Source organism: Cyprinus carpio, chromosome B1 (assembly GCF_018340385.1).
Source record: "Cyprinus carpio isolate SPL01 chromosome B1, ASM1834038v1, whole genome shotgun sequence".
Lineage (NCBI taxonomy): Eukaryota > Metazoa > Chordata > Actinopteri > Cypriniformes > Cyprinidae > Cyprinus > Cyprinus carpio.
The window spans coordinates 1,100,001-1,112,050 of NC_056597.1; the positions used below are offsets into that span (position 1 = coordinate 1,100,001).

Genomic DNA, 12,050 nt, shown 5'->3' on the forward strand with positions numbered 1-12,050 from the left:
AGTTTTGAGCAGTTTAGAGTAGCGCTTGTTGTTTGTCGTTTCACCGATCACAAATGCAGACATGGTTTTATGTTTACGCTTTATGATGCAATGCAACGCATAAAAACACAGTATAAGTCATTATAATCAGTAATTATGTCCCCACTGGATGCAACAAATGGCTCGTTTTTAATGGGTTTTATTGTTTTTGTCTTGTCGTACCGGTGTTCTGACTGGGATACACATCACCGTATGGCAAGGGGCATAACATTTCCATCACATGCTTGAGGCATTCGGTTAATCACAACTCACTGGATAGCTGGAAATCAGAGCACACCTCGCTTTTCAGAACGATGAGCTTTGTAAAAAACAATGCGTTTCAGAAATGCAGGGCATAGATGAGAAACAATAATGTACATTATGTGGAAAATAATGTTTTTTAACCTTAAACTGCTGTGGCAAGCCAATGTGGGAAGGAGAAACCCCAGACCAGAGGAGCAGGCCCCGGCTAGGAAAAGTCATCAATCATGAGTACTTCCACCTGCTCACCCTCCAGACATGGAACCACTCACAGCTGTAGTCAATGATGACCTGATGGAGGTCGTCATTAAGTTAGGATCTCTGCTTCAGTCTGGGTGGGTGGCCCAGGAGAAGGTGCTGAAACCTTTGGATGGTCTAGAGTGGACAAGCTGAAGAGTAACTGAAGACAACTGGCTGAAGAGCAAAGCGGGTGAATTTTGTCACATGTTGTCTCCCTTTCTAAGGTGGCCCTGCCATGAAATGGACAGAACACCTACAACAAAGATAAAGAAGATACCCCAGACTGGGAAGAACTTAAGTTTGCGTTTAGATTTATTTTTGGACCCTCCATTTTCCTTGGCTGAATAAGTAAGCCTCAGTTTGGTTTACTCTGCATCTGCCTTTCTTGTGGTTGTGTTTTGTGGCAACTAAAACCTAATTTCACCCTAGGAGCCCACACTGCATAAACACATTTCATTACACCAAATACACAAAATAATGTTCTTTTTAGCAACATCATATGACCCCTTTAACGTTAACTGGTGGTGACCATGTTACTGACCTCACATTGTTTCTAAATGCAATTTTTAACTACCACATTCCTATTTACGATCATTCTGGTAACACTTGAAGGCAGCATTAGTGAAAACAGGCAGAGACAATGGTAGCTTTAGCAACATTAGCCTTACAGAGAGCCAAGAAGCTCTTTTGATGTTTACTTTGTCTGGAGTCTGGACGTTTGTGCACGAAGCGTTAATATCGATCCCTCTTTCAGAAGCAATCTTTGTACAACTCCAGCGCTGACCTGACCCTTGTTTGTGAGGCAGTCACAAACGTTAGCACATTTGTTAGCACTAATGTATAGGACTGTTCCGTTTTTTTTTTCAGGACATTTCCTTTGAAAATGAAATTGAACCACTGTGTCCTCAGCGGTCTGTGGAGACTCCTATGTTTGCTGGTGCATCCAAACATGACACTTTTAATGGCTCTTTGGTGCTGACATTGTACCTCCAGCAGCTACAGCAAGAGAACTCTCACTCAGGGCTGTGTATATGCTAATAGGGCAGAGAGCGTCACAAATGGGCGGGACTCTCCCAGAGTATAACATCATAGTAGTGAGAAATCTGGAACTGCTAGTGTGGAGAGACTGATTATGATTTATTGGGATTATAAAACAACGAGTGGGTGGACTTTTACCATTATAGGCTGGTTGTTTTCACACACTGCGGCCACACAGCTGTGTTTAAACACCTTATAAAAGTGATTTTTGCATTCTATGGCACCTTTAACTAACATTAATAAAGATTTTAAAAATGCTGTAAAAATATATTGTTCATTCAATGTTAGTTTAAGTTAGTTTATGCATTAAGTAATGTTAATGAATGAGGCCTTATGAGTGTTACCAAATATTTTTATTATCGCTACAATTTCTAACCTGTTACCCTCTGTATGGATTATTTACATTGTAAAAACTGGAGAAATTCTGCAGATATCTATATAATATTTTTTCTATGAGAAAACGGAATGTAAATGATGTAGTATCTTTATACAAAAATATATAAACATAATTTGGCTGGGTCGGTGACTCTTAGTAAATGTGACACCATACCCAACTCGTAATATACTTACAAATATACATATCTGTTAACAGAATGTTATACATTTTTATGGTTAATGTCTGACAAATTAAGGCTGCATTATTAGGATACAGTGACCTAAGCTGATGTGCATGTCTATAGTAGTGAAGCCTGAATGAATAATGAAAAGAAAAAAAAGATACTTTTTATTTATTAAATTCCTCTAATTAAAAAAAAAAAAATAGAAAAGGCACCATAGAAGAATGGTACAATCCTCATCTGGAGTTGTCATTTACAGTGCAGTATTTTCAAATAATTTTATAATGAACCATTTTAGCATCAGATTTGAGAAAGGGACTGAGAAACTAAGTCTAACAGATTAATTTTCTGGTTGTGTTATATTTAACATAAAATGAAGCTCAGACAAATGAAGGTATCTGAATGTTTTATAATTGCATTTGGAAAGTGCCAGACTTGAATGTCCTTCCACTAGTTACAGCTCCTACATAAATAATAAGGCTACTGAGGGTCTGTTTTCACTGAGCTCAGACATAAAGTGGAAAAAGTGAATTGTTTTAAGAGTATATGCATGCAGCGTTGTATTGATAAATTTATAGAAAGCTTATGAAGCGAAGTGAGCTATATTTAGTTGCTATACATTACTGTCAACCAGAGGTAAAATTGAAAACTGCACTGTGCTAAATTGTCCATAAAAAACCAGCAGAGGGAGACATATCCATAAAGATGTGTAAGCAGTTTAATCTCTCAAGTATTGAGAAATTATTTTGAGAATTCCATTATTGAGTATACAAATTGAGTATTCCATTGTTTGATGTAATGTTAAATACGAATTCATTGAGATGATAACTGTCCTTCTATATATATATATATATATATATATATATATATATATATATATATATATATATATATATATATATATATTTACAGTTTTTATTTGACTGTTTAATATATTTTAATTTGTTTTTAAATTAAATTTATGAAATGTATTTTTGTCATTGTAAAGCTAAATTTTCAGCAGCCATTACTCCAGTATTCAATGTCACATGATCCTTCATAAAACATTCTAATATGCTGATTTGGTGTCATTTCTAATTATTATCAACATTGAAAACTGTTGTGTTGTTTAATGTGGATAGATAGATAGATAGATAGATAGATAGATAGATAGATAGATAGATAGATAGATAGATATTTGGTTTTGTTGTTTAATGTGGGTTGGTTGGATAGATAGATAGATAGATAGATAGATAGATAGATAGATAGTAACCCAAATGCTGGGTCAAAACAACTTAATCGCTGTGTTTGTCCAGATAGGGATAGGGAAACTGTGATAGGCCTACATTTTTTTCAGGATTCTTTGATGAATAGAAAGTTCAAAAGAACAGATTTTATTTTCATATATTTATAAATGTATCAGTCACTTTTGATCAATTTAATGAATTTAATGCATATTTGCTGAATGAAAGTATTAATTTCTTAAAAAATAAAAATCTTACTAAACCCAAACTTTGAATGGTAGTATATTTTGCAATAATTACAAACAGTTTACTGAGTGGTATACACCACATTTGCAATCCTCTTACTTAACACGTTTTAAATACATTTCTCAGGCCTCATCAAGAAACTGCTAAAAAATATCTTGTCTGCCTTTCAGAAAGGAATGACCATAATCTCTTTTGCGTGAGAACAACCATTTACTCGTACACAAACACACACACTGCCACACTCACACACATTTAAAGAACAATGAGTGTTGATAATAACTTGTAAACCAAAGCGCAGAGTTGCTAAAAGATTCTCTTTTCCTTTCATGTTGTTCACATAATGAGGGACACGGGCGCACACATAGGCGTCCTGTGCTTTCACTCACATTAATCTGATCTCTCAACTTCCTGTTTCTGTGTACACACGTATTTGTTTTTTGATAGCTTCTAATAGAACCATTTTATGATTACACACACACACATGCACTCGTAACCTTTAAGTATGAAATTGTCACACATCAGGTAAAACACAGTCGAGCCTAAGGAACAACATGTTCACTGAAAGCTTGATTTAATTAAAGATTTATTCATTTACTTTCTTTTTCTCTTCCTCTCTGTGGGCAGGTGCACATAGCAAACTTGTCATACGTAAAAAGCCCTCTGCAATGAGATAACCCATCATGCATTTCACTCCAGGCCTTCTTTCTTTATCTCTTATACTGTTTTGCCTCTGTATTTTTCTTTCTTTCCAATTTTAAAAGAAAGATCATGCTATTAGGTACTCACCCTCATTTACATTACATTTGTGCATTTAGTAAGCAGTTTTCTTCAATGCAACTTACATTTCACAATACACATTTTTTAGCAGTTAATGCATTTCCTGAGAATCAAATTCACAACCTTGATGTTGCTGAAACTACAGTTAGAAATAAAGGAACCCTTAGGTTTTTCCAGACACACATGCTCTCTTGAAAAGACATATGATAACTTTGCACTCATTTCACCTTCAAATCAAATCATTCATGCAAATCATTACTCTGTGTAATGCTCAAGTTTTGTGAAATGAAGTTTGACACCTACAGTAGGTGCAGGTCTGACGCTCTTGAACCTGAGACATGCATAAAGTGCTACATATATTTGCACAATGAGTATCATGAATGATTTTCGGTGTCTGTATGGAAAAAAAAAAATCCTAAACCTTAAATCCTCCTTTTTGTGTTTTGCAAAAATAATAATAATAATAAATAATAATAAAAATAACAGGTTGGAATTACACAAGGATAAGTAAATAATGACAGTATTTTCAGTCTTTATCAAACATTTATCTAAAAGATTCCATGCTCTTGGTTTTTGCACCATGAATAGTTAAAACTGCACATGGTAACCTACAACTGCAACATTAAAGAGCTAATTCTTCCTGATTTAACATATAAAACAGAGTTTTGCTAGTTATAAATTAATGTATATAGGTTTATACAGTGGTGCTAAATAATGTTTTTGACTTGAATAAAACCAGCTGATTTAGATGTCCCCAATTTTCATGTGTGTTTTTGTGTCTCTTTTACAATATGTGCATTGTAAATGAAATGCTAAGTAGATAGCAATATAGTTATTCATATGTCCCTGTCCCAGGTGTCCCAGTTTGACAAGGTGTGTCCTGGTGTCCAGTCAATTAAAATGTTAATATGTCCCAGTTCTAGTTGTTGGCTAAAATCCTCAATGTCCTTCTAGCTGCTATCTCTGGTGATGTTTGTGTTCTCAGTAGAATTACAGTGGGAAGGACGTTGTTTCTTTGCCATTGCAAGTTTCTGATACATTCATTCCAAAACATCTCTCAGCAAATTAGCTCTTAAATAGTTGCCATAACAACAGCTATAGCTGCTGGCTACAGAAATGCTAAAACAAAAAGGCTTTTCAATTAACAATGATCTGAAAGAAGCCTAGCATGTGAGAACTGAAAAGAGGGATTTTGCCATCACTGTAAATGTTAATTTTGTCCTTTATCCACGGAGGTAAATCAGACATACAGTAGATCACATTCAGACTCAGGCTACATACAAAGACGCTCTTCACTTTTTACACAGTACGAGTGATTGAATGTTATTTGTGTAATTGCATTTTATAGTTTTGTATTTCAATAATGTGGGTATTGTAATAATTACTTGATGACATATATTGGCAAATTTACATACCAGTCGAAATTAAGTCAAAATTTGGTCATTTTAAAGGAACAGTTCCCCCAAAATGAAAATGTACTTATCTTCAGGCCATCCAAGATGTAGATGAGCTTGTTTTTGTTTTTTGTTTTTTTTTATCAAAACAGATTTGAAGACATTTAGTATTACAGTACATCACTTGCTCTCCAATCAATCCTCTACAGTGAATGGATGCCATCAGAATGAGTCCAAAAAGAGTCCAAACAGCTAATAAATGTATCTCAATAATCCACACGACTCCAGTCCATTAGTTAACATCTTGTGAAGCAAAAAGCTGTGTGTTTTGTTATAAACAAATAAACAAAATGTTTTTTTGCGTCAGGCTAAAATAGAGTCTTTTATCCATTATGTTGCTTTCTGCAGTGAAAGTGAAATACAAAATATGCCCAGATCAAGCACTGTTTACAACTGAAAACAGTCCAAAACAATTCTAAACAAATATTGGTACATTCTGATAAGAGTTGTCAATAAGGGATGGACTATTTTACTGGAGAAAGCGTTATAATTGAATATGGTCTCATATTTCAGCCAACGGTTAAAATTTAAAATGCCTTCACTCACAAGATGCTAATTGATGGACTGGAGTCTTGTGGATAACTTGTGAATTATCATGCTTTTATCAGTTTTTTGCATCTCATTTGATGGCACCCATTGACTGCAATCCATTGGTGAGCAAGTGATGTAATGCTAAATTTCTCTAAGTCATGGTCCAATGAAGAAGCAAACTCATCTTTATCTTGAGGGTGAGTAAATTTTAGCACATTTTCATTGGTGAGTGAACTATTTCTTTAATAACAAAGCATTGTACAAATTGCAAACCACTCCAAGTACTGCGAGGATAAGTTTTGTGGGGGTCTGTTTGTTAGGTGTGTTTGCAGACTTCCTCTTTTGATTCATCTGCTGAGCCATCTGTTCACACTTTCAGATCCCTTTTAAAGAAAATATAGGTATGCGTACATTTACACGTTTAAAAAAATAAATTAATTAATAAAACATTTTTAAAGGGAAGAGAAAGGGGTCAAATTATGCAAAAAACTGATATGAAATCAGTCACTTCCCCTGAAAACTCCTCTCAAAAAATTAAATAAAAAACCCTGAGAAAATGTACCTCCCTTTTCCCACCTGCCAGCACACATTATAGGTGGTAAGAGAGAGTGAAAGCAGAGGTGTGTATTTTAGTGTTTTTTTACTTTGTTTGTGTGTGTGTGTGTGTGTGTGTGTGTGTGTGTGTGTGTGTGTGTGTGTGTGTGTGTGTGTGTGTGTGTGTGTGTGTGTGTGTGCGTGTGTGTGTGTGTGTGAGCAGAAGAAAATCACTCTTTGCTACATCTCAAGCCCAGTACTGCATTTTTAATCATGCTTTAAATAATACAGAACACACTCTGACCAGAACACTTGTCTTTTGTCCAGAGTGTGTGTTTGTGCAAAACAGCAATGCACTTGAATTACTTTATGTTTACCTGACAGTATTTTGGCACACTAATATAACACAATTCATTATTGCCCCATTATACCTCTGTCACTCAAAATAAATAAATTAACAAACATGCTAAGTCATAATCTGGAGTTTTTCTTACCTCTCTTTTAAACAGTAGAGGGTGCTAAACAGAGCCTTTGTTTTTCTTCTCTAGTTCAGTCACAAATTAAAAGCTTATTCCCACATCATTCTCCCTTATGGATTCAGGTGACCCACTAGCTCTTAGACCATTTTTCTGCTTTAAATATTTTATTGGTCTTAGTTAGATGTGCCCTAGACTCCTTAATTTCTTACATGCTACAGTACTTTCACCATTACTTATTCATTTTTACTAGCCCAATAAACTCGCCTCAAGTCCAGAAAATACTATTTACACTGCTTTTCTTTCTGCTGTGGAACATAAAAGAAGATATTTTGAGAAATGCCTCTGTGTTTATTTGTCCATACGGTGGAAGTCAATGGTGACCGAAACCATTTTTTTTAAATCTTCTTTTGAGTTCTTTTTTCTTTTCTTTTCTTTTCTCCTCAGAACAGATTTGGAGAAATTTAGCATTACATTACTTCCTCACCAGTGGATCCTCTGCAATGAATGGGTGCCGTCAGCATGACAGTTCAAGCAGCTGATAAAAATCTCACAATAATCCAACATTTTCTCATTTAGGTGAACTATTCCTTTAAGGCCTGTTTCACAATGCAACACAAACAGTGTAAAAGCGAACTGGCAGGATAACGGGGAAAAAGGTGATTTCTAATTTCAGCCATGGTGTACCATGTGAATACGAAGGAATTTTTCTGTGTTGATTGTTCACAGGTGTTTTACATACATTTTAAATGAAACACTGCATTGTTTGTGTTGTGTTATAGGGTTGAAGAATATGTCTGTAAACTTGTTGTACTAGTAATTTTCTGCCAGGATATTATCTGTTTTTCTACATTTGTTTTTCTTAGTGCAGGTTATTATTTCTATATGTCATACATTCGATTTACAAAAAATAAATAAATAAAAATGATCAAGAGTTGTCCATTTAGAGCTATTTGTACCAACTTACTGAAAAACTTCATTATCACATTTAAACTCAAATGATAATTACTGGACTCTACACAAAATGGAACCCAACCCCAGTATGAGGTTTAAAAAAACTGCTTAAAACCAGCCTTTTTTTCATAACATAAAGTAGTTTGTGCTTTTATTTTATTTTTCTTCATAAAAGCCTATATTGCAAAAGTGTTAATAAATAGCTTTAAAGTGGATTCTTTTCCTGCTGAGTTCAGTGTGACACACAGCAAAAACAGGCTCAGCAAGAAAGTCTGTGTTCAGTGGCATGCCAGGGAGATTTCTGAGGAGCAACGATGCTCACACGCACAGTGGGAATGCTGTAACCTGTTAATATGGGTGATTAAATGAATATGCGTTGGTCACACGACAGATGCTGTATGTGTGAAACAGGCCTAAGCACTGAAACTGACAAGAGATAGAGGAAAATTGTTTGACGAGTGCTGTAACCTGTTAATATGGGTGATGATTATTGTGATTGTAAAGATTTATAGGATTTTTGTTTTTTTATCTAATTTTAGATAAATTTTCTAAACTTTATCTAATTTATCAAAATGTTGAACTGTTTGCTGTGTGAAGGTCTGTAGGTCTTTTAAGATCCATTTAGGATACATAAGAGGAATTCTAACTAGATACCAGTCAAGGGTAAATTTTCTTCACAAAAAATCTTTACAAATTTTTCTTTACAGGATTAGATCTCTTTAAGGGATTACATCTGAAGAAAAAGTAAAGCTATAAAATGTTGCTCCAAAAACACACAGAGTAAGAAAGAATTTGGTTTTTGCAGGTGCTGAGACTGTAATGGCAGACGGGGCACAGGTGTGGGTGAACAAAGCCAGGGGTGGATCTGGAGCTAATATACCTCAGGATGAGCAGCCCAAGCTGTGAGAGCATAAAAACAATGGCAAAAGATATTAGTGACTCTAACAGGGAAACATTTATATATGCATCTATGCAGTCACTTTTATCATTTTTTTATGTCTTATGCGATCCCTGCTACTGTTTGTGGTTGGGGTGCCAGTTTATGTACTTCGAGCTCAGTAGTGCCTCAAGCCATTAAAGGAATGTTTTGGGTTCAAAACAGTTTAAGCTACTATTATTGTCTGTGGTAATCGACTAATCGACAGCATCTGTGGCATGCTGATGATTAGGTCCTACCACAAACAATAATCATAGTGCTCATCCTTCAATTTGTAAATAAATTATCGACAGCATCTGTTGATTGTTGTTGTTATCCTTCAATTTGTGTATGATTTTTTTTTTTTTTTTCCTTTCAGTTCATGAGCTACTGTAATAGACCAAATAATCCGAAATTTCCACAAGATCACATAAAATTAACTGAACTGTATTTTTTTCTCTTGCTAATAAAGATGTTTAGTCAATAGCCATTTTTTGTAGCCTTTCTTTGGACTTTTAAAGACTTCTAAAGTAGCCTATGTGTTTAGCCTATATGTGAACTGACTTTCAAAAATGAAATATCTTTATTTCTAATATATCTTTTTTTTCTTTTTCACCCACATTGTTGCATTGAAATGTAGCTACAGAATATAAGTGAATGAGATTTTATTTTAATAATATCCCCACAGCATTATTGTTTTATTTTTGCATTTAAATGTATTTGATTATTCATTTATATTTTTATTAATTGAATATAATTTCTTTCGTCCCACAGTCCTCATGAGAGTTTGATTTGCGGACCTTAGTAAGTAGTTTAGGCACGTTTGTACAAGTTTAATGTTAATTTAAGTTGAATATTTATTTATCTATTTATTTGATAATTTACATGTGTAATAGTTCTCATTCAGATGTACTTATAACCCATACAGAGAAAAAATAATTAGAGACTCGATATTAAATGGAAAGTCCGCCCACGTCCGCCTTCTCCAGCATACGCTTTATCTGAGAGAGAGAGAGAGAGAGAGAGAGAGGTTGGTGAAGATCAGCTGAGTCTTAGCACGGAGCTCTTCAGTCAATGACAGCGCTCACATTCTCCTCTTAAAGGTGACGCATAAGGGATTACTGGAGCGGTTATTCAGCGTTTCATGTCGCTGTGTTTATCAGGGTGTTGTTTATGTCGCTGTGTTTATCAGGGTGTTGATTTCTCTCTCTGTCTCGATGCAGATGCTTGTACTGGTCAGTCTGTGCGCGCTGCTGATCGCCGGAGCTTCTGCCCGCAACGACAACGGCAATTTTTTGGACGACAAATGGTTGACCGGGAGATGGGATAAATTCAGAGATGTGAGTGCTGTTCTCCTTCATAATAGTTGCTCATTCCCTTAATCTAGAGAGCTGTCTACCTAGAATGCGGTCTTGGGGATCGAAGGCGCGCTTGAATTGATGCTGACTAGGTAGGCAGCTTACTCGGTTTTTGTAATTTGGGTCTGTAGGCTATGTGTTGTTTGAGAGCGTGTGTCGTATTTTTACGGTAAGACGATGAATGTTTAGTAAGAAGCAGCATGGTATTTCATTTGGCCTGTGTAAAGCCCAAAGTACGCCTTCCGTAAATCTGTATTTAGTTCCGTTTTGTATTAATTCAGTATTTTACGGAAGACAGTCACCAATCAATTAGACTCAGTGCGTCACTTCTGCGCCGCTAAGTGGGCTTTGGAACGGCTATTTTAACCATCCACGAGCTAATACACTAAGACGAGGACTTAAATATATTAGCTTTGTGTCTGTCAGCATGAGTACTTGGTTTGTTACATATAAAGACCAGAAATTAGATCATCTTACAAACAACAAGTATTTCTTTCACCTGCGGATGTTGTTATGCTTGACGCGTGCGCGTGCGTGCGTGCATGTCTTAGTGCAGTGATTTTCAACCTTACTACACTTACCCAGAAATATTTCTAGTACCTGGGTCTAGGGAAGATTTTGTTTATTAAATCTATAAAACAGGAAATGCCTTTTAAAATATTAGGACTGTCAAAACTAATTTTAAAATGAATATGCTGCACATGTGCTGACAGTCAGAGCATGATTGTGAGTTTAATATTGAATTTATACAACTATTAATAAAGTAGAAGATATTGAGCAACATTACGGGCAAAATAGGCAAGTTAGTTTGTATGTTTCTTATTTATGAACAAAATACTTCCAAGAGAATGCAAAAGCATCAAGCATGTGCATTTTGAAAGCCAGTCTGGAATAGTTTGTGATTTTCGTTCCCCACTCAAAGCGTTCTGTAATCACTCTTCCATTTCCCGCTCTCTGCACACTTTTAAACCCTGCTTTATTTAAAATATATATATAAAAAAATCAGCTCTTAAAATGCTGTTTAGCCAATTAATTTCAAGGATCAGATATAACTATTGTGTATATGATGTAGGAGGAACTCATTTCTGGTTTCGTGTTGATTAAAATACAAGACAAAGAAATACAGAGAAACACTCTAAGACCAAAATACTCAAAAATAAGATAAATAGAACAGTATATGTTTTAAACCTGCACACAGTAGCTGGCAAACCAAAAGTGACAAGCCCTGATAGCTTGTCTGAATGCACATCAACATCAAAACAACAATCAAGATGTGTCAAGTTACATAACAAGGTTCTTTATAAACATGATGTTAATTGACAGTGAACACTCAGTGTAATGATATCAACTGGACCAGAGGACTTCCATTTCCTCCTGTGTGCCTATTTGCGGTAATGTTGTTTATGTAAGGGATGTAGTTAAGACAGTCACATGGGTGGCGTAGGTCCCAAACACAGGGCATGACAA

General features: G+C 35.3%; 1 protein-coding gene across 2 annotated transcripts in view; it reads left to right on the top strand.

The window, feature by feature from the left end:
- The first annotated feature begins 10,279 nt into the window (after nt 1-10,279).
- LOC109045314 (testican-3-like) overlaps nt 10,280-12,050 on the top strand; it is a 29,218-nt gene continuing 27,447 nt past the window's right edge. Inside the window, exons 1-2 of one of the 2 annotated variants that reach the window (XM_042716135.1) lie at nt 10,280-10,328; nt 10,449-10,565. In XM_042716135.1, the coding sequence (XP_042572069.1) occupies nt 10,449-10,565 (117 nt within the window). In that variant the 5' untranslated portion in view covers nt 10,280-10,328. Of the gene's footprint in view, nt 10,329-10,442; nt 10,566-12,050 lie in introns of those variants that run through there. The other variant, XM_042716136.1, reaches the window with a different exon arrangement.